This window comes from Harpia harpyja, chromosome 2, assembly GCF_026419915.1.
Source record: "Harpia harpyja isolate bHarHar1 chromosome 2, bHarHar1 primary haplotype, whole genome shotgun sequence".
NCBI lineage: Eukaryota > Metazoa > Chordata > Aves > Accipitriformes > Accipitridae > Harpia > Harpia harpyja.
In genome coordinates, this window is record NC_068941.1 from 33452453 (window position 1) to 33475465 (window position 23013).

At 41.8% G+C, this 23013-nt stretch overlaps 2 protein-coding genes and 1 long non-coding RNA gene across 3 annotated transcripts in view; 2 read left to right on the plus strand and 1 right to left on the minus strand.

Annotated features, from left to right (window-relative positions):
• LOC128136110 (sodium/hydrogen exchanger 9B2-like) overlaps window positions 1-6540 on the plus strand; it is a 34488-nt gene extending 27948 nt beyond the window's left edge. The window contains exon 13 of the mRNA XM_052775254.1: window positions 2702-6540. The gene's annotated coding sequence lies outside the window, so the exon portion shown is untranslated. The remainder of the gene's footprint in view (window positions 1-2701) is intronic.
• CISD2 (CDGSH iron sulfur domain 2) lies at window positions 496-8822 on the minus strand. Its single transcript, XM_052775310.1, has 3 exons — window positions 8622-8822; window positions 1880-2091; window positions 496-855 (listed from the first exon to the last, which is right to left on the minus strand). The coding sequence occupies exons 1-3, from the start codon at window positions 8722-8724 to the stop codon at window positions 766-768; spliced, it is 405 nt and encodes a 134-aa protein (XP_052631270.1). The 5' UTR covers window positions 8725-8822; the 3' UTR covers window positions 496-765.
• A 9393-nt stretch (window positions 8823-18215) lies between these two features.
• On the plus strand, window positions 18216-19994 carry LOC128136143 (uncharacterized). Its single transcript, XR_008233273.1, has 2 exons — window positions 18216-18396; window positions 18851-19994. It is a non-coding gene; the product is annotated as an uncharacterized LOC128136143 (long non-coding RNA).
• Window positions 19995-23013: the final 3019 nt, after the last annotated feature.

Consider the following 23013-nt stretch of genomic DNA (forward strand, 5'->3'; position numbering starts at 1 on the left):
AGTCCCCACTACAGTACAAATGAACTTATAAGAAGCAAATTTGTGCTTCTCTTACAAGAGCTTATGAATGATCAACACAGGGGCCCAAAATAAAGGGATAATGTTAGTGGCTGACCTGCTCAAGTTTAGCTTATATGGTCTAGAACTGCAGCACTCCACCTAGGATGCTGTATGAGACTTTCCAGCTATGCGGGGTTTGTCTGAGCTGGGCTGCTTTGCATGAGACTAACAAACTGTCCACTTAGGCACAGGCCAGACCTTCACCTAGCATAACTTAACATCGCTACACTGCCTGCCCTCAGTGGGACGCTTACGTATATTCACAAAGGATGAATTTAGTATCTTTTCCTCCCACTTAAGTGCACTTAAATTTGTTCCTGAAAAGCAGAATAAAGCATGGTTTCTCAGCAGAACAAAATCAACAGAAAGGTACACGTCTGTCACTTGGAAATAGTGCCAGTTTTATAACTGCATGTTCATACAAAAGAGGCTTAATTGTAGGAAGTCATTTTATTGTTGAAATAAACGACTTATTTACAGAGATAGTTACTTTACAGTTTTACAAAGCAGACATAACTCTTCTCAGAATAAAGTATTAAAACAGTGACAGATTTAGCACTGTCTAAATGCAGTTTATTCCAAAAAGAAATCTACAGCAATCATTAGACTAAATCATACCAATCACATAATAAAATGCTGTCCCTTGCAACTACAACAGTATAAAAAGACTTTTTATCAATCATGATCTAGTGGATTAAGCATCTGCTATACTTCTTTCTTCTTGAGTATTAGTGGACCTACATTATCTCCTGTTAATTCATTGTGCTTATTGTGGGAGCCATCACAGACAGGGAACTGGAAGAAAACATACATGAGGAATTAGTGTAACTCTGTACAGCAATTGCATGGTGATTTTTATACTTCTTCCTATGTCAAGAGCACTTTGATAATGTTGCTAGTTCCTCCTAGTATGTCCCGTTTCAACATCAAACTCCCTGTCTCCTATCAAACACAGGACACATGTTACTAAGGGAAAAAACAACCCACTGCTAACAGGTAACTTAAGTTTTTAAGGTCCTAAACTAGCTGTTCTTAGACACAAAGTCAGGGACAAAGCCTTTTCCATGAAAGAACAAGCAGCAAAGCAGCCATAAATGGTTTAAGGTTTATTGTACAACTAGTAAAAGTGCTCTTAATAGATTTAATCATTTGCAACCAGAAAGTACTGTTTAAAGGAAAGCCGAGATACTTTGCTGAAGTGATTAGCCTGAAGCAAGAATAGTTGAGGCAGTTTCTTAGGTCCAGGGCAGATTTTTTTTGTTAGAACAGGAAAGCATTTGGTCCAGAGAGGACAAAACCAGCGTGCAGTCAGGACATTCAAAAGAAATTGAGGGTAGATGAAAAATACTCATGTACATCTAGTTGATTTGGGGTATACAGACTATCCAGACCAGTCATCTACTGGCTGCTCAGGACCAGATGGGGATATGCTCTCCCTCACCAACACAGGTCCAGCCATACTTTCATCCTACTATGAACAACTTTCTAAGCATTGTTTTTGCAAAATAGAGTAGTTTATCTTCTAATTAGTTACAATGTATTTCCAAATATTAAACAAGGCTTGCTTGGTTTTAATCTACTCACAGGTGGTCACTCTCTAAGTGTTTCTAGAAAAAACCCTACTGTGTTTCTTACAAGTTTCTACTGTTTCTTTCTGCATGCAGATAGGTTTACAGTGGAGAAAAATAAGAACTGTGCCAGTCTCAAAAAACAAAACCATGTTCCACCTCCAGAGAAAAGCAACAGGTCAACATAACCAAAGCACTGATAAAAATATGCAAGTTTCAATCTCGAATCCTACAGTAGCACAGTGTCTTACCGTCTTAGAACGCCAACACCTGCAGTAAGCTTTAGTGAGGCACAGATCTTCAATGTTTATTTCATTCACTACTTTTGGATTTTCCTTCTGGATCTTGAGGTTAATCAAGCTATCCTTTTGCTGTTTCTTCTTGGGGAGGAATGGACGAACAGCAAGGTAACCGAGCAAGGCCAGCACACCCAGGAAAGGCAATAACCGCAGCCATTCTGAAACTAAAGACAGGTGGAATTTAGATTGGCTCTTGACACCATTTCAGTATGGTGCAGCATCAGCTACTCTCAAATGACGTAGGCTTAGGGTAGGGAATGGGGTTGCTCAGTCAGCAAGGCTCTGAGGGCAAACAAGACTCTGTGGTAAGTCTTAAGAAGACAGACCCAGATTAAGAACCTGGGTTTTACTGTAGCCAGAGTAAATATTTGACTCCTAGAATTTCATCTGAAGTTTAATTTTAAAGCTCTAGAAGATGACTCAATGGAAGAGAATAAATCCAAACCAAACAAAAGACATACTGAAATGAGGAACCCTAAAAATTACAGGAGTACTGCTCACCCAAGGTAAACCAGCACTGTGTACCAGCAAACTGGGTGTGATTACATGCGGTAAGTATATTCAGTGCCAGTATCTTAACATTCTGTATATGAAGAACTATTCAGTATGTTTTATAATTCAATTTTTAATTGCTTATTTCAGATTTTTAGCTTCTTGAAGTTTTCCTCATTTTATTTGTTCCAAGTTTTGTTAGAAAGTTTTGGTAGAAATGATACAGATTATTAGATAAGCACTAGCAAAACCTTCACCAATCTTTTTTGGTTTATTTTTCAGAGCTCTGTTTGCTCAGTGATCTGCAACCAGTATCTACAATACACAGAGAAAGAAAGAGTCCTGAGATCAGATAAGTCAAGCCACAGAAAACTGTTTTTATACCAAGATGAGGAACGTCTTTTAAGTACAGGTAAGAGATTCAAGTATCCTCTGCAGACTTAGCTGCCTTGCTACATCATTGTAAATCTTCTAGACACACTGGTGAGAGAAAGACTTACTGGACTTTTTAAGAAATTCATCAGCACCTGGCATAAAATCTATATATATTGAAGGTGGATCCACTTTTCCAGCAAAACATGCTGTAACAATACTCCAGTGTAATTTAAGTACCATGGTGAAATAAAGGAGAGAGCATTTTTCTAAATTTCTGGAGAATACATTAAATCTAAACACTTATACAGAAATGGAAAAGAGTTTAAAAATGTTTTCAAATGAGAAACAAAGTGTAATGAGCTGGAGCACAAATAGCTGCACAAGCACTTTGTAAGACAAGGCACTGTAATCAAGTTCCTCTTTTAAATTATTTAGGATCAGAACATAGCAAAATTTTGTTCTACAGTTTGTTTTTTGAGATTAAGATGTACAAGAAAGGAAATACAATAGAGCAGGCTAAGGATGCTAAGTAGGTTGTAGTTCTCAGAAGTTACGTTATTCTGTATAGCTTGATTTTATTTGTAACAATAAAGCACACACTCATGCTAATACTTTACCAGTTAGAACACAGTGGCATTTTCGTAAAAATTTCAATTTTCTGGAAGTACACCATGTAATGAAAATACTTTGTGGGACTAGTTTTATGTTGTTTGAGCTTTCTACAGCCTTTGATGTGAAAGCCACACTTACTGCATTTTATCTGGGAATGCACCACAACTGTATACATGCTGAAGGCACTGCAAGAACTTTCAGTAGTCTTTCCACACCTGCGCTTGCAGCAGTCCCTGTGCACAATAATTGACAAAATTTGCTAAGAGTCACTGCAATAGACTAATCTCTGTTGCTCTTTTCTCAGTTCCTCCAAAATGCTGTAAGCCCTAAATAATAACAATTAATACTGAAATACTTAAACATGTTCAGTTACACAAAATACTGAGTGACAGCAGTGCCTGTTGGTCTCTTCTATCATTACTGTTCCAGAACACTCCGTCAATAGGAATCCAAGTGCACTTTCTGACCTGATGTGAAAGACTGACTTGGAACGTACTTTAGAAGAGAGGAAAAATATTTGGTCACTGAAAAAAATTTCCAAATTGAGTATTTAACCTGGCTGTTGGCAAAGAGGTGGATCTCTACAAAGCTACTCTGAATTCCAAGACAGAACAGATGTTCCAACAGGTGCACCATAACCAGAAGCAGGGCACCTATCAAGTGTGTGATGAATACAACTGGGCTAAGATTGACACACAATAAGGAAATGTCTCACATCAGAATTAAACATTGTTAAAGGAGACCAGCAAGTAAACAGCAAGTGGCATCTAAATACAGCTTGAAACTCCCTGATACGCCATCAAAATTGGAACAGTAGTCATGACTATGGGAGACTCATATCCAGTTGGGTTCATCCAAACGAAACAGGAACATGACAGCTGTACTCTCTGAGAAAGGAAATTAGAAACAAACAGGAATAGGAAGTACAAGGGTATTATGTATCATGGTTATTAGCTAATATTTATATCATGCTAACTGCTGATAAAGAGTTTTGTCCTCACTAGCCAATGATTTCTTTACATATTTCTAATCTGGGAGTCTTTGGAAAGCCCCCAATTACACCAATGTGAACACTAATGATAAACTGACTTGTTATTGCCAAAAGACTGCCAGAAGCTCATACTTTTAGATCACAAAGTCAACATGACCATGCTTATAGGGCATGAGAGACAAGATACTGTCACAAAGTAAAAAAGTCACAGATCTTTGGATTGGGTGGGCAGGGATGGGAGAAAAGCTTCACTCAAACTAATGCAGCGGCATCATCCTACAACTGTAAGCTGCTCTGTGTTTTTGAAGCCATTCATACCTTTCTGAAGCAGATGTAAGGCAAGTCACAAGACTGTTTATTTTCACAGCTGATAACTCAGAATTCAGCAGTTACATTGATTCTGGAGATTCTTTATCAGTTCTGCTGCATGGGAAGAGGCAGTCTTTGGAGCCAAAAATGGAGAGTAGAGTATCGAAGAGGTTAGTCTTCAAACTTGACTTGTGTTAGACACAGATCAATCCCAAAGATAAGTCCTGGAAAGTATCAGGAACATCACTGAAACAGGAATGCCCAGAGAATTCCAAGAAGCTGAGGCCACAGACCATAGGCCACAGTTACATTTTCAAGGAGAGGTTGTCTTAACATTTAGTCCAACAGTAACAAGCCCCCAAAAAATAATAAACACATGCACTGGGAACAGAAAGGGACTGGCCAGTCACTGAGAGTCAAATCAAAGCAAGTGGTCCCTGCTTGTCTTTCACCGACTACTCCTTTGATATCTTTTACTTTGATTTATGTTTTAGCTAATTTCTGTGGAAATGACCCTATGCAGACCCAAAAGCAACTTCTTACAGTAACAGCTCAACTGTAAGCCAAAATTTTAACAAGCATTAGCTACCAGTCAAAATGGAGATTGGAACTGTGATTGTATATTCTCTAAACTGATGAAATTCTTCATGCAGATTCAAATTACTTACTCAATTACATGCTCTTCAGAACTAATAAGCAGTTCTATCCTAACTGTTTTCTGTTGTTTGCTTGGGTGTCGTAAAGGTGTTCACATTGCTACACAAACTAAACACAGAGGACTCCACACACCACTTTAATATGTCTGTTAGCTTATGAAGGTAGAGAGGTGACAGTCCTTTTAGCGACACAGCACACTTTAAATAAATTAAAAGCCAAAGCTATGGGTAGGTTAGCAAGCCACTTTGCAAATGACACATTCATGGTTCAAATGGGTTCTGAAGACTGTTATCATGGTATCACCCTTCTTTCCCTCAGTACTGTAAAAGACTATCCACAAAACTGTCGTCTTCCTGCCTGGCAGCTTGTTACATTAAAGTCCCTCTTAACATGTAGGCCAAGTGTAAGACAGCCCACACAGGACTGTATCATGTCTCTGGAAAGAAGTCTAACACCTAGATTGTTACAGAAACCTTGAAAATCTGACCACATGCTATTTTGAGGTGAATATCTATGCCGTTTTAATGACATGTACCAGGATAAAAAGCAATGGCAGCACGAGACAACACTGTTCATTTCAGCAAACTTGAGAAGGGAAGGGTAAAGCAGCTATGACAAGAAACTGAAAGAGGCATCTGAGCAGCAGCAGCGTGACGATTTAGATATCCACTTTCGAACCCAAGGTCAAACATTCTTTCCTTCCTTCCTCATTGCTTTTACCTTCAGGAGATTCGCACTGGATGTTAACAGTCTCCCTCTCTCTAAGCAAGCAGTTTTCCACTGTGATTTGGTGAGGTCACGACAGACAACAGCTGTCTCAAGATTTTTAATCAGCACACTATACAATATCCTACACAAAAGGATCCTCCCTATACTTTTGGTCTGTTGTTTCTACAGTTGATGCACTACAGGAACTGAAGTTGCACCTGCCTGGAAGCTAATGCAGGTTTACAGAAGCAATAAAAGAGCCAACGAGCAAAGGACTGCACTGTTCCAGATTTGGGTTCTGGCCTGCCTTTGTGAACAAGGTCTATGCTAGCAAGTGTTTTATAGTGCTGGTCCCTGACTAAGTTCAGTAGATGCCACCAAAGGACAAATACTAATGCACTTCAAATGTTTTAAGATCGGTATTTTTTCCCACTTTCCAAAAAGAAGCAAAGAAAAATGCTTGACATGTCATTTGCCAAAGAATATGCTCCTCTGTAATTTGTAGTAGTAAACACAAAAAGAGAATATTAATCTAATCTTCTCTATTGTCTAATAGTCTTTCACTAACAGTAATTCAATAGATATGATCCTGTAAGTTACTGCTGTAAAATAACTCCCAGAATTGGGAATCCCCTGCTCTTACAGGCTTATGACTTTAGGACAGGACAGACTAAGATCACAACAACAATATAGAAGAGGCTGCACTTGCTGAAGAAATCCAGTTTTCTCAGATGAAACTTTAGACTGACAGCAGCTCTGAGTGCAGATAACTACAAGACTCCTCAATGAGCAATGAGGTTTCAATGACTTTCAATAACTTTTAAGCACTAAGGGAGGATAATTTTTTAATTTAGGTGCGTAGGAGGTGGCTTCCTATGATTTCCTTTTGAAAAGACTCACCATGTTGCATTTACCCTATGCCATAACTTTAAGCACCTTGTACAGTTTTGCTGTCTTCTCCATTTCCATTCATATCCACCCTTCCCTGAGAGGAAGGTATACAAGTACGACAGCAGCTATTAGTCTGGTCTAGCTGACTGTTGAGGTAAGTAACATGACAGCAAAACAGTTCTCCCCCATTGATGTTTCATTTAAAAAAAAAAAAAGAGTTCTGACCAGAGGTTTTCAGAATAAATTATATTACTACTATATAGTATGAATAAATACAGAGACTGCAAAAATAATCCTATTACAGAAATGTATGTTTGGACAAGTGAAGCAAGAAGAAATTAAACTCAATCATTACTAAGTTTAACAAATTTAAGTACAACCTGTGGTTAAAAGGGCAATGACTTAAGTAGGAAACTGCCAAATACTAGGAATATGAGAAGCTTCGTTGTTCTGTAGCTTATTGTATCCCATTCCTCCCAACTTTGTAGTAACTGAATTTCTCTATTCGGTAAAAATAATTAACAGTATTTTCAGATGAGAGAGTAGTTGTGGGGAAAGAAAAATTGTTCATTTAAAATGGGTTTCCTTGTCATGGGAAAGATAACGGGACTTAAAGTTTACAAGCAGCCTAAACATGCTGGAAAAAAGTACTCAAACCTGGTTTTAAATAAATTGTGCCTGTTCTAAATTAAATCATTTTCCAGCACTATTAAAGTCAAATACCTTAGTGCTGCAAGATAAACATATAAGGTTGATTCTACACTTTGAAGACTTTTTCTATTTCCAGAGCGTTTCTGTTAGAGCATTCCTCTTATTTATTATCACCAAACTAATCTTGTCATTTAACACTACTTGAGGTTCTGGCTGTATTATCACAGCTGAGCCTGGGCTCAGACAGCTCCAGTTTGCAAAGCACTGAAATGCATTGAACACCTAAAGAATTTACTAGTATTTAAGCACTAAAGCACCGAACACAGAATTTGCTAGTATTTAGTTTTCTTTCTTGTTCGCTCTGTGATAGACCTATAATTAATGAATAGGTATTTTCACTCCCTCACCCAGAAAATACTTATAAAAATGATTAAATAAAAAAAACCCCTAACTTGGTGTATGTAGCAGGCTCCCAGAAATAGATTTTTTTTTTTTTTTACTCAGTATAGACGCTCTTTTTAACCTTTTAAGCAAATGAGGAAGCAGTGTTTTAGGCCTTCAGCTAAAATCCCATTTTCTTTACATGCACGGCCTCTGACTTGCTGGTACTTGCACAGAGAGGAATTTTAAGTACAGCGCAAACGAGCAGGGGCCGAGGAGCCTGGTGCGTTTTATTCTATCACTACGTTTTACCTCACAGGGCATCTTAAGCGTCTTGTCGGATAGTTTCCCTGCTGAAACGGTTTAACGGCGACTTCACGTTTGGGGTTCCCCCCCCTTCCGTAACACATAACTTGTTCAGCACGGCCGGGAGAAAGCGAGCGATGCCTGGAGCGAGGAGTGGAAGTCGCAGCCCGACACGGGACAGGCCCGGGGGAATGTGCCGGAGCTCAGGCAGAAGCGCGGCGCCCGACCCGGCTCCGCCGCGCCCCTCACACCGCCGGCGAGCGCCGGAGGGGTGGGAAGGGGGTCCAGGCCGCCGGGCCCCCCCTCGCTCCCCCCACCTACCCGTGAGGCGGATGAAGCCGCCGACGCTCTCGGGCAGCGGCAGGCGCTTGAGGTACGCAGGCAGCTGGACCTTGACGATGCGAGCCAGGCTCTCCAGCACCATGGCGGCGGCCGTGAGGGAGGGGAGCGCGCCGCGACCACCACCAACGGCCCGCGGCCAGCCGCGCGCTTCCTCCGGCTACTCCCGCCGCGCATGCGCGGTGGGGCGGGGCCACGCCGGTGCCGGCCTGGCGTGCGCGTGCGCTCAGAGACCCAGCCCGTTCCCCTCCGCTCGGGCCGCGCCTTCCCGCAGGGGCGCTGCCGCCGCGAGGCGGCGCGCGGGCGGTGCCAGCCGTTATAGCCAGGAGGGAGCGGCGGCGGCGGAGCCCGGTGGGCAGCGGGGGCGGGGCGGGGCGGGGCGGGGCGGGGTGAGGGGGCCGCGGCCGTTGGCAGCCCGCAGCATGGCTCTTCCTCAGTCAGCTGCTCTCCTGAGGCGAGGCGAGGCGAGGCGAGGCGAGGCGAGGCGGGGGGGGGGGCGGCAGCGGCCGGCCAGCGGGTCTGTGGTGATGTGCGGCTGGTCGCTTGGGTCTCACTTAGCATGGGCAGCCCTCGCTTGAAGGTACGGCTAGGGAGGTGAGGGAGTGCGGCTTTAATCAGGTGTGGCTTATGACTTATAGGCTCTATGTTATCTGTCATCACCCTGTTGTGTTCGAGTTGCGTTTCATGTCGATGGTCTTAAAAATATTGGAGTAAAAGACTGAAAATTTTTCTTCACGTGAATGATGTTTTTCATATGGTATCATAACTCTTTGAGATGGGATAACGTGAGTGCTGAGAGGTTTAATATTACAGGGAGAGGCCCACCTGCCTCATGTTTGGCAATAGTTTGCGCAGAACAAGCTCTATCTGAGTGTGTTATTTAATTTTGTTTCATTTTATGTCAAGGAGACTGGTCATTTTGGCACAGAAAATTGCCCCTGTGTAGCCAGGTGAAAAAATGCAAAGTATGCAGCCATCCCGGGTCAATTTAGACAATCCAGCCAGACCTGAAAACTCTTGCGTTAGTCTCTTGGTCATGAGTCCAACACCATTTGGTTCAAGATGCTTTGCTACTGTGAGTGAATCCATCAAGTGCTAATAGCATATCGCACAGAGCACGAGCATCTTCAGGAAAGCTGAAGCAGCGCAATCCTTCTAGAAGATATATCTCCTTCCTTACGTGTTCTTGACTGGAGCACAGTTCTCCTCCCTCAGTGTATGGAAACCACACATATTTGCCCATATCAACTGTGCGCTTTTCCTGCCGGCCCAGAATTGGTAATTAAGAAGTTCTGGGGTAAGTTAATAGGGTTCAGCAAAGCAATGAAAGAGTAATTGTAGGTATTTCTTGAGTCAGATGAACCCACTGGTCTGTCTTTGGCTGAATCTACTCGGCAGTCGTGTTTGCCTTGTATTAACTAGGATATATAAGCCCAGTGCTAGATCTCTTTCAGTAGTTTGCTTTAATGATCAATTCAGGACAATCTTAACCAAAAGCTGAAATCACCATAAACAACTAAGGCAAAAAAACAAATACTGGAAGCTAGGTTTAAGACAAACAAATCCAGCTTGTTTGTGCTTCTGGCCTGAATATTACTTTTCTACCTGTGACCCTATATTAACATTTCCTGATGAATCATCTTCTTTAGCTAGTGAGAATATTCCTGTGCTCTCAGAGTATCTTCGTTCCCTACCTCACCTAAGTTTATCCTTGTAATGACTATGTCTGATGTCCTAAGATGATTCGTTCTTGTGTAGGCAAATGCCTGCTGTTAGGCAAGATAATGAAAGAGCAAAATGCTTGATTATTCTGTAAAGATTACACATCAGATGTCATGATGTAACCTTGTTTGTGAAACTTTCTGAGGGAAGAATACATAAGGCTGAAGATACACAAGGTAAATCCTCCAACTCTGAATCAAATAACTTCACATTGAAGTTGAAAGCCTCTGTCCTTCCCTCCTCCTCCCTTTCTTCTGCTCTTCCAGCCTTCTTTGGATGCTAGCTGTGATACTGGGAGCACAGCTGACATTTCACTGAAGCTTCTGAGCTCTGCTGTGCTGCCTTTGATCAGTGCTCCACTCAGCACACTGCTAGACAATCTGCACATGTTGCAGAGAGGAACCGTTCTCACTGTGCCTCGCCTGTCTGCATAGGTATCAGTTGACATGAGCCATGAACAGTTTTGGTATATGAAAGGCTGAAGTCATAGATTATGGAAAAACTATAAAGAAAATGAAGCCTGAATGAGATTCTTAACTGAAGGGGAGGCAAAAGATGGTCTTCAGAAATCCAGTTTGAGCTGGAGCTCAGGAGATGCGTGTTCACTCTCCAACTTGGCTGCAGACTTCCTGTTTGACTTAAGAGGAAAAATGTAAGCTGCAGCTTGCTCAGTCCTGCAGAAAAGAACAGGGTTTTACACAGTAGTCCATCTTCAGGGACCATGTCATGGGGTCAGGACTTAAGACCAGTCAACATCAGGAGGTTTACCAGGCAGGTATGACATCTTCCTTCTGTTACACACATTTAACACCCTACATGGACATTCTTAGTCCACAGGCAGATTGCTTCTTCAGGATTTTATCAACATCCTTTTCAACTTTGCCTCAAACCTCAATACTGTTGGGTATCTGGGAAATTTTCTAGCTTTTTCGGGGACAGTAATATGCAACAATTCATTCTTGCATATTTAGCTTCAGTTTGTGAACTGTTAAAAAGTAGAGATTGCGTCTGCTTATGTGTTTCATGCTAAATTTGGCTGCTGAAACTCTAGCATTGGGTAGGATGTATGGGAGACGCTGTAATAAAAATAACAGCACAAAAAGCCCAAGCATAGATACTTGAACAGAGCCTAGGTCACCGATACTGAAATATGATTATTGCTTTCAGCAGTAGGTATCCTCTACCACTGGGATTTTTCATGTAGCAAGAACATTACAGATAAGATGGAGCATGGAGCCCACATGAAGACATCTACATAGTTAGTGCTAGCTCGGGTCTTTTACATGGAATTCCCAAAACACAGCCCAAAAGAGAAACAGCCCAATTAACTTACTACTATGCATGCTTTGATGAGAATGGTAGAAAAGTTTGTAGCACAGATGCAGCTCATGTTTGGCAGCATTTATTCTGCCAAGCATAATGTCACTACAACATAGCTGCATTGGTCCAGCTCGCAGTAGAAATAAAGAGCTGCCTTCAGCATCCACAAGCTGGTTGGTCCTGGTCCAACAGACTGAGCATAGGTGAAAACAAGCTCTTGTTACCCTTCAAAAATTGCTTAATTTCCCCGTGCCTTTAATTCAGCTGTAAAATGAGATAATACTTACCAGTCTGTCTAGAACACTAAGATTTGCAAAGGAAAAGAACATTTATAAATTATATTTATTTATTTTATTTTACCAAGTACACACCAGTAAGGGTAAGAGATGAAAGGTTCTGAGGTAGCAGACACACAGTCCTTCCATCTCTAAAACAAGCCTAAGTAGCACAGTAATTTGCTCAGCACTCTTTCATGGTAATGAGCTTTTCTATCAACAGGATGTCTCGTATTGTTAAAGCCATTTTGTTGGAATAGGCATTGCCATTTTCCATACTGAGCACCTGGAATAATCTCTGCAGCAGGCAAAAGTACTGCTGTCAACTAAAAACTATACTGTCACCAACAGGCTGGCTTCTGTGATCAGCAAACACAAGCCTCTGTCTAGGAGGAAGCTAGATCTCTCCCTTTGTATTCGAATCATTTCACAGTGGGGTTTGATAAGCTGCTGTTCCTGCTGTATGCAAAGATCTCTCTCTCTTCCATTTCCCCAAAAGCAAGCAAAATCATTACACCCCAGAAGGGCTATAGGAACTGTGATTCATTTCATGCAATGTCTCCATCAGTTAGTTATGCAGCACTGTCAACACCCAGTTATTAAATAATTGAATCTCAAAAAATAAGGAGACTGGCTTAAAAACGTAAACCATAAGACCACATATATAAGGTTACTTTCCTCTATTACATGCTTATGAACATTGCAAGCAAGTTGCAATTGCATTGCATACTGGCTAGGTTTTAATTTCTTATTTTTACATCCAGAGGCTTAATTGCCTTTAGAAGAAAGCTGAGATTGTCATGCTTTCACTTGACTCTGAGTCCTGGCACCTTAAGTGGCTCCTGCTGGTGTTTATTGAAAATAGCTACTATTCTGTGGTGGGCAAAGTGTTCGAGAGAAAAATGAGTTAAGGAAACAAATCACATTTATAATAGAATCAATAGGGTAATTTTGTGATAGCATAATTTCATATTATAAAATTACTACTAAATTAGCATGATATTATTTTCTAATCTAACTAATGTCTGAGAATTTTACAATGTAACTATTATGTTTTGAAAGCAGGTGCTATTGTAATTGCCTAAGTGATTGCAGTGTCCTACTACTAGCATGTATTATTGTTGAATTTTAAGATTCCCTGTGGCTTAGATGCTATTTATTGTCGCAGATTGTAGCAAATTAATTTGCAAAAAGAACGAAAACAGGAATGTAAAGAAAAATGGCAAGACTTCTACGAATTGGATCAAGTTCCAACATGGCAACTTTGCGCGTGAGAGAACAGAGCAGTAGACTCTCTTTTTATTTATTCAAGAAAACTACCATGCTTTGACCTCTCAGCCACAGGTTTAACATTTTAATTTCTTCTTCTGACTGCTGCTGCTGCGGAGTGGGAAATGTTACCCATGAGCTGGGTATGAAACGAAGAAAAACCCAACTCAAGAAAGAATAGGAGTATTCAGTGCTAACTTCCTAGATATCCCCAGATAAAGTTCAGTTACTTTCTACTTACACTGTATGTTTTTTCCAAGCTGGAACTGTCTTTATGCAATGGTTAGCACTGGTCCATGGTAGTGGTTTCTACAGCGACTATATTTGCAGAAATAGCACAAGATGAAACTATGAATATCCACTCAGTTACACTAAGTTACTGATTTCAACTGCCTTTATTTAAAGCATAGAAAGTAACAAGTTGTATGACATGAAACTATTGGAAGTAACATCAGTCAAGTAATACTAATGATGCACAAGAAAGTACACAGTTAATACAATATTGCAATGAATTTTAAATTTTGACCTATTGCATGAACCATCCAGTCTTTCCATCCACTTTAGGTAGCTGATCCAATATGTACTGCTCATGAGGATCCAGACTGATCTGATCACTGGTTGCATACAGACTTGCATTGGGAACTTTATTGGCTTCCAGGGAGTTGCTAATTCACAACAGTTTTACTCAGAACAAGTATCCTTAGGATTCACTAATATGTTCATAAAAGACCAGATATGTTACTGATTTGTGTCAGGTTCTGCCTGGTTTGTTGCAATAAACCAGGGAGCAAAATCCCCAGATTGTCCCCTGGGAGGAAGCTGCAGTGATGGAAAACAGATACATCCTCCCCTATGCTAAAGGACCTACAGAGGACAAAGCTGACATAATCTGGGAAGTACACGCTGCTAAATGAACAGACGTGAAGTAAAACCACTGTCAAAACACTGCAAGCCACTCTCTTATGATGGGAATTGGAGAGAAAAGAAGCTATATATGTATCAATATATTCTCAGCAGGGGACCACTCACCATTCCCTTTTAAACCGCATTGATCTTTGCTGTCAGTGAAGGCTGTATATCCTTGACCGGGCAACTAAGGGTATATTTGTTCCCTTAGTACTTTACTCACTTGGCGTAATAGCTGTGACTGAAAGATATTTCCTTCATTTTGGAAGGCAAAGGTGAGAATGCCACAAGACTAATTCCTGTGACACAATATGCATTCGTTGGCAGTGGCTAATTATAGCACAGAAAAACTACCAGCTTCCCCTGCCAAGGACAGAGTACAGGATCTCTGCAATACGACTGCACTCTGCTCTTAAGTTCTTCCTGTGTCACAATGCCTACTGACACTGCAGTAAAACAGCAGTTTATCATTCCTTCTCAGGCTGCTGTGTAATAACAGGGCTGTGGAGATTTCTGAGCCTGTCTCCCCTTTTCAAGGTTAGCCAGGTCTGGCATTGACAGTAACCCATACCCCTTCTCGATCATCTCACAAGAATAATGAGGAGCCAAAAAAAAACCCCAAAACACCATGCCTCTTCAATTTCAGACAACAAATGTATGTATAACGGATGGAGATGAAAGCAGGGAAAAAGTAGCTATGTTGATTCCAAGGCAATGACATGGAATAGTACTGTAGCAGGTAAATAAGATTAATATAGCCTCTTTTATGCCTATCTTAGTAATGCTTTTTCTTTTCTGTTTTTTCCAGGCACTCTCTGTCCTCTAGACTGCAGGTCAGCTATAGCACAGTGCAGTTCCATATCTAGGTAGTTGGCTATTCCCTAGAAGATTTGTAAGTTACTTCCTCACTTACTTTTCAAGATATTGCCAGAATTTTATGTAAATTCTGTACTTCACTCTAGTACAGGGAGCTGTAAGGTCTGTAAATATATGTTCTTAAAAATCAGTTTCTTTTTTCCCTTTGAATCAGCAGAGAAAGCAACCAGCACAAAGAGTGGGATATAAACATATCACCTCAAAGTTTACAAAACTTACTTTACAGGAAATGTAAGCCTAATGACTGTGAAAGGTAAAAAGTAAATGAAAAATAAATACATGGTAATTAAGAGGCATTCATCTTGAACAACATGCTAGGAGAGTACTTTTGGAAAGATCCTAGTGCCCCCTTATTTTAGAGCAGAGAGTCTTTCATTGAAAATTAGTCTTGTCATAGGTGTCTACAGTTAATTTATTAAGATGCTTGAGAACGTCTTGAACTGCTTCCCCAAGAGAAATGATATTATTTTTATTCAGTTTTTTTTTACACTTTTGTATGAGTTATTTTGACAGCTTCAGGGACAGAAATGTTATAATTATTCAGAAAATGGCTACGGTAGAAATGGATGCTGCACCTAGTCCCTCAAATTGCCTGTCCAATACGATTTGATCCTGTCAAATATCCTGAACGATGTAAGGGTAAGCGTATCATTTAGTCTCCAAGTACCTGAGTCCTCCATGCCTAATTGCAGCAGTGTTTGTTTTTCTAATATGGGAGCTAAACAGAGATCATAAAATCATTTAACATAGGCCACCAAATAGTCAGGAAGGACTAAGAAATTATCTTTTTCCCTGTTAACTTGAATTTAAATCACTATGAGAAAATTAGTATCTTGGATCCCACTACCACCTCCTTAAGCCAGTATTTTTCTGTGGTTTTTCTCTTTCAGACGACGTTCCATTATCCAAAGCAAAAAAAAAAATTGCAGCCCTCATTGTCTTTATAAAAATGAATTAACATCTATGCTTGTAAAGTGACAAAACTCTGTAATATTTCTTGAAAGGCTGAAAAGCATGCTTGACCTTGAAGAATAAAAGTCACCCGGAGTGCAGAAGCTAGGTTGCCTTTGCTTTGTAATTTGCAAAATTTTCAACAACTTGCCAACACCTGACCACGTTTCATGACTACCGTGTGTGTCACAACCCACCCTCTCAGAAATACTGCCCTGATCCATCCCCCTAATCATAATGATGAACAGTGTAATAACTGGCTAATTTCAGTATTGGTGATTTAGAGTCATCAACAGTATTTCCCGAATTACAATATGACAGCAAACAAGAATAATATTCCTTCCTTCTAAGAGATATATTTAGCTCTAATTACCTGGATATTTGAGGTCTAAGCAAGCTCTTGGACATCTTATGGTTAACTGGGACATAGCAAAAACTGGAAAGATCAGCCAAATCTTAAAAATGAGGTTGCTCAAAAGGACAAAAAGAAAAGTGAAATGACTCCTAGTACCACATGATAGTTGGCTAGTTAAATCCATTGTCTAAATACACGGCATATACTCCTGTCAGTTCAAAGACAAACAAAAGAAAACCCTGAAGTATTTCTGTGGACTTTCTTATTTATTTAAATCATTATTTTAAATTAAGTCAATACAGCATCAAACAATTAAAACACTGCAATCTACAAGACTATGTAATAATTTCCCCAGGGAAATGTAGCATTATTTTGTATAAAACAGAAGAGGGGGGTGCAGGGAGAGAGAATGTTCTAAAAGGAAAAAAAGCCTCTAAATGAAGAGTGACAGAAAGTCAACCTGCTACCTCTGCTGAAGTGTAGTGTAATGTTTACTTAGCTACAAATATGTGAGCGATTCATCATCAGGACTGCCTCAGAAGAAGGGGGAATGACCAAGAAAGGTGGTTTGCTGCAGGCCATTTGGGAAGTCAATGGTACTAGGGCTGCTAACTCTGGAGATGGTCCCTGCCCCAGGTCTTCTGGAAACACTGGCTGATCTCTGCAGGGAAACATCCTAAGATAAAAGGTGGTTTATACTTCGGTATAAAGTACACCATCGATGTCCTGATTAGCTGAGGCTAACTAATTCCCTGTAACTAATCGAACAATGAAAATTGTACTTGGCATGTAGCAAGCCAGGTGAATGGAAGCCTACACTTCAAATCAGTCAATGCAGCGTGTTGTGAGGTCTGAACAGCCATGGCTATACTAGGGGGCCTGTGAAATACGTAAGCTAGCCTGTTTGAATAATTAAGTTTAATCCTTAACATTTTATCTGGATTAGCAACTTCGATAGTGTAGTAGGTACACTGGTCAAATCATTTGTTAAACGCAAATGCTCCTCAAAGGTTGTGGTTTGCTGGGTACATTTGCATCCTGGAACAAGTATTGGAGGAGCAACCAAATTAGGATGGTCCAAATCTGACTAGTAATCAATTACATCAAAGTAATAAAGATAGACATATCTTGAAAGCGCTTCAGAGTCCTTTGATGCCTCCTTTAGTAAACACAATAGGCCAAATTAAGTACTGCTGAAAACTGCTGTAAGAGCTTGGTCATTTTTGGTAACAGTGTACCTCCTACAGACTTAGCATGCAGTCTGAAAGCAGCCTGAGGGGTCAAAAAACAGGTATAACAAGGAAAAGCAACCACCTCCAAAGGGATGGGGTAAAGTAGGTCACCATTAAACACATTTTTGAAGAGATCTCCAACTGACGTAGCATGGCCTACTGAAATTGATAAAACTCTGATTTGCTCCAGAGAGGGGTTTCACCTGCTGAATTCAGCCTGTGTTACCTTATTTTAGCAATGGTGACTAATACTCAGCCCTTCACACCCCTATTTTAAGATGCTATTTTGCCATGTATGTTTATATTGTCTGTGTTTATTCAGGAATGTAAAGAATTCATACGAAAGCAGAAAACAAAGGTAGTTAGTAACTGCATGACAACAAAACTTTTCGTTTTTCAAAACTGCCATCATAATTACGCCATGCATGTGCTCATCTGACTTTTATGCTTCAATATCCATAGGGCTGAATCAGCACAGAAAATGAACATTCTTGTTGACACAAACTGCTGCTGACTTGAAAGGAATATCTTTTTCATTTAGATCAAATGGTAGTTTTGCTGTGAAAAAATGAGTACTCTGTATGAATGCTAATAAACATCCTGTAGCAATTTTCAGAGGTTTCATTGTTTAGGTCTGTGAAAATAACATAATGAATTTTACGTTGTCAAAACTTTTTTCTGGTAAAATAGCTCTTATTTTCTGTAAGGATTTCAAGAGAAGAGAAAAATCTTTAACTGAAAGAAAACTATGTTGTCACTATGAGGCTAAAAAAGTGCTAAACAATGAAGTGCTAAACAAAATCCTAAAGACCGGAAGATTTTGTGGGGAACTTTGGTCTGTTGATCTCCGTGTAAGTTACTGAAGTATTTTATATTCTGGTGAATCCCACATGACCTTGTGCAAGCCATGAAACCTTAGCATGCCATTATTCAACACAGCACTCAAGCTTTTCACTGGGACTCGTATGTGGACTTAAAACATTATATCTTGGAAGTCCCTACACAGAGCAGCAACAACTTAAAACATTAATGTAGGGACTCAGTGTTTTGCCCCATGACTTAGCAGTGAGACAAAAAGCATGACTACACAAAGGAAACGTGGAATAGCTCGGAAATTGTTTTAGTGAGAATGTCAGAGAAGCTGTCGAAGAAACAATGGGAGATGAAGAATTGCCAAGTTGAAATATAAGACAAAAAGTTACCTTTTATCTAATACTCCTTAGAAAGCTAACTGCTGCCTAACACATTTGACCTTGGGCTGGACTCCAGATGTGAAAGGGTTTTGCTACCTCTTCTTCCTAACAGAAGGAGACATAATGGCCCCAGATGTGACAGCCAGGGAATGGAGCGTGCAGTACAAAGGCTGTAACTATGACCCTGCCATCCTTCTTGAAGGGGAGCCACACAGGAAGGGCTGCTGGTCTTTGGTATTTAAAACATGGATCAGGTGGAACCCAATGATATCCCCAAACCTGTTTTTCTTCCACTGTCATGTAATGGCACTTGGGTTGGCAAATTCAGCCTTTTTGTTTGTTGTGTTAAAAAAAGCCAATGGAACAATCTTATCAGCTTTCTTCTGTGATCTTATTCTTTCTGGTCTCCACTGGATCAAAAGGGTCCACAATAAGGTGACTTTTGCTCAGATTGAAGAGGGATTTGACTGCAAACTTGCTTTATGATAATTAAAGGAAAAACAAGTTGGACAGGATGCTGAAGAGAAAATTGAGGCCTGGTAATGCATGCAAACAGGCAGAAGCTGTTGTTGTTGATCTTCTTAGTGCTTTGTTTTCCAGCAGGAGAAGCCGCTGTGTTTTGTCTCCTCCAAACAGGAACTAATAATGATCTACCGGATGGACTAACAAGAAGGATGTCTTGCTTTTGTTGAAGTAATTTTTTTTCCTTCCTAAAAAGGAAGATCTTTTGGGGAACATTTTGCATCTTATTTCCCCCTTTCCTCTCAGATATATGAAGTGTCCTGTATGGAATGCTGCTTGGTGTCCAGGGTGCTTGGTTGCTCCACCTGTTTTGAAGACAGGTAGAATAGCATGCTCAAAATGTAAAAATGGCTGGTCTTAGGCAAGCGGAAGTGAAAAACTGACATTGATGTGCAAGCAAACTACACTAACCTTTAAACTAAGGCTGGGATGCTTTTCCCTCATCCCCTCTATGCTGAGGGGAAGTGCTATAACAATGTATCACAGCAATCTCCATTCATGCTTGCTCAGCTGGACCATCACAAAGCAGCTGAAATGGACTGGCAAATTCAGCCTTCGGAGGTTATTGACCACTTGGCTGCACTGGGCTCTGTAAGGCCGTACTTGAAAAAGCAAACAAAATTCAAAGATGGAGTTCAAGTGAGCTGGTCTGTTCTCAGTATTTTTGTGCAAACTGTTTATTACTGTGCCACAGCTACTAAGCTATTTTACATAATAAACCTCTGAAAATCTAACCCAACTCCAGTACCGTATAAGGATTAGACATGGTAATACCTCTCTTCAGCCACTTCTGAGGATTAGCTTCAAAAATCAAATTAAAATGAAGCAAACCCAAATAGACTGGTTAGTTCCACAGTAAGTCGCAACGCCCATATTCAGCAACCATCATCTGTGCCTCTTGCATTTTATATTACTCTATGACGCATCTGTGCAAGTAGTGTTAGAGTATACCTGCTGCATATGGTAAAGGTGAGAAACTCTTTGTGTATGGCACATCAATATATTAAGGTTACAAGGCCTTACTTGCCCGAGTATTCCTACTGAAGTAAGAGCTCTTCCTGAGTTTTTATTTATTTCCAAATGCTGAGGGGAAATTACATGATTTTTACCTCACAGTTTGAGGAAAAAGAGATGAGGGCGAGAAGCATGATGTTCTCCAAGCAGGACTGTGCGCTGTGACTTGCAGAAATGGCCACAGAACTATGAGTGTGCATCTTGTTTTTCATTCCTACACAAGTCATCATTTTTTACTCTTTTTCTCGAATGTATTTAAAGGTATTTAAATTGATGGATTTGCTTAAGAAAAAATGACCAGTGAGTGTAATAAAGTGTTTGTCTAAACAGGTATACTATAACAAAATAGGCAAACCTGTTTCTGAGCAGCGGCTATAAACAAGAGCTATCCAATACATTTTAAATTCTATTTGGAGTCAAATGCTAATAGAGATATTGATTTTAACACGTAACTGTTGAAAGGCACACAAACAAAACTTGATTTACCAGATTAACAATTCCTGTTGTCTTAAATTAGCAGGGAAAATTACACCCTGTCAACAGTGTGTTTGTGCTGTTCTTCATTCCTTTCATTATACAGTAAAATGCAAACAGCAAGCCAGATCAAAACTCTTAATATAGAGTCACATTAGAGGTCATTAATCTCAAATAATAATTTAAAATGTAGAACTGGAATACTGTTAAGTACCTAAATCTCCTGCAATGACAGACAATAATGAAAAAATTCAGGAAGTTTGTAAGCAGTTTACAAGGCAGAGGAAGATGTCTGTGACAGAAAGATAGACACGCTGGTGATTTGGAGCAGTTTAACAGCATCCATAATCCAAAGCAGGCAAGGAACAGCAAGGTGTTTTTCAACAATATTCTTGATTAAGGTGATAAGAACATCAATGAACTAGTTTGGGACCACACTTCCTGAATATGCTGTTCAGTACAATTAAGATAATGAGCAGAAAATGAAGACTACATGAGGAAGTTGCTAGGAATGGTTTAGGTGATCACAGAAAGATAACTGCACTTTACAAGTACAAGGCATTGTTTTCTCTCTAGCCTGTACCTGATGTAAATGCTAAAAAACTATGGCAGTGCTACTACAGTACCATTTTTAAAATTAAAAAAGGAGCATTGCTTCCCTAATTCACTGCTGGCTATTCTCAAGCTTCTTGCTAAAAACATTGTTACACAATCAGGTTTTCTGAATACGCTGCCTTCTCCAGACAAGTAATAATTAGCATCCTAGATAGCAAGAAAACTAACAGTAGTGCAATAAAGGCACTATAATGAATGCAAACTCGGTTCAGTGCAATGGATTTAGCTAATTACATATCCATACTCCCTCGACAGCAAATGCCATGTTTATTAATATGATATATCCGCTCATTACAGCAGAAAGGCAGTCTGGCAATCTTTCTCTCCTTGTTACTTGATGGAAGTTGAGTAAGAGTCCTTCCTCACGTACACAACTATGCATAAACCTACACAATTTATTACTATTGAGAAAAAAAAGAGCCTATGTGACAACGATTTGTTGCCCCGTGCTGCACAAAATAAAAAGCCTCCAAGGAGCTGGAAGTGTCACAGAAGGTATCACTGCAGATTAAGTAATTGATGAGCCTGGCCCTTGTGCAGACAGCCCGTGTTGCTGTATCTTCCCTTTGGTAGTGGTTTTTTTCCCTACGCTGAGAAACTCGGCTTGGTTTACTTGCATGTGCCGATATGCTACTCCGGGCCCGTTACTCTCACACCGGGCCTGCACTCCTCGTCGGTGCTGCTTCTCTCCCGGGCAAGAGCAGGCCTTTAGCTGTATCCCTGGCACCAGCGATACATGCAAACCCCTTCGTTTTAGGGCTCCCGCCGAGGCGCCCTCCTTGCCCCGCTTCCAGGCACTCCGCCTCCCGCCGAGCCCCGCGGCGGCGCGCATCGCCAAGCCCTTGCTGTTGCTGCTCTCGAGGCGGCAGGACGCCTCAGCCCCGCTCCTCGCCGCGCCGCCGCTCCAACTAGCCCCTTCCCAGCCGCCCGCCGCGCAGCCACACGGGCGGGCGAGGGAACAGGGGCCTCGGGGCGCGAGAAGCGCCTCCGGCGCCGAGCCCGGGGTCAGGCGATGCCCAAGCCGCGGGCGAGCCAGCCCCGCCTCCCCTCCCGGTGTCACCCCCCCGGCGCTGACGGACAGCCGAGGCCCCGCTTAACGCGCGGAGGGACACCTCCGCCGCACAGATGTAGATCCGGCCGCCGCCATTTCGTGGGAGGGCGGCGGCGGCTTGTCGTCAGCGGTGCGCGCCGCCGCGCGCAGGCGGCTGCCGCGGGCCCGTGCCAGAGGCGGAACCCCCGAGCACTCCCGCTCGGGCGGCGGCAGGACGCAGGGCGGCGGCACCACTGCGGCGCCGCCGCCCTCGCCGGGGCGACCGCGGGAAGCCCCAGACCCTTCCTTCCTCTTCCCCCGCCTCTGCCTCCCCGCGCGCCGGCGCGGCACCGGCGCCTACCGCTCGCGAGATCGTCCCCCTCCTTCGGCGGGGTTGAGCCACAGCGCACGCACGCGGCGCATGCGCCTGGCCTGCCTGGCGGCGCTAGTCCCGCCCCGAGTAGGGGCGCCGCTGGCGGCGGCGGCGTGTCTCGCCTCGCCCCGCCCCGCCCCGCCGGCTCCGCCTCCCTCCCGCCCTCCCGCGGCGTCTAGGCCTGGCCAGCGGCGGTGGCGGTGCTGGGCTCTCGCGCCCTCTCTCTCGGGCGGGCGGCGCCTCTCGG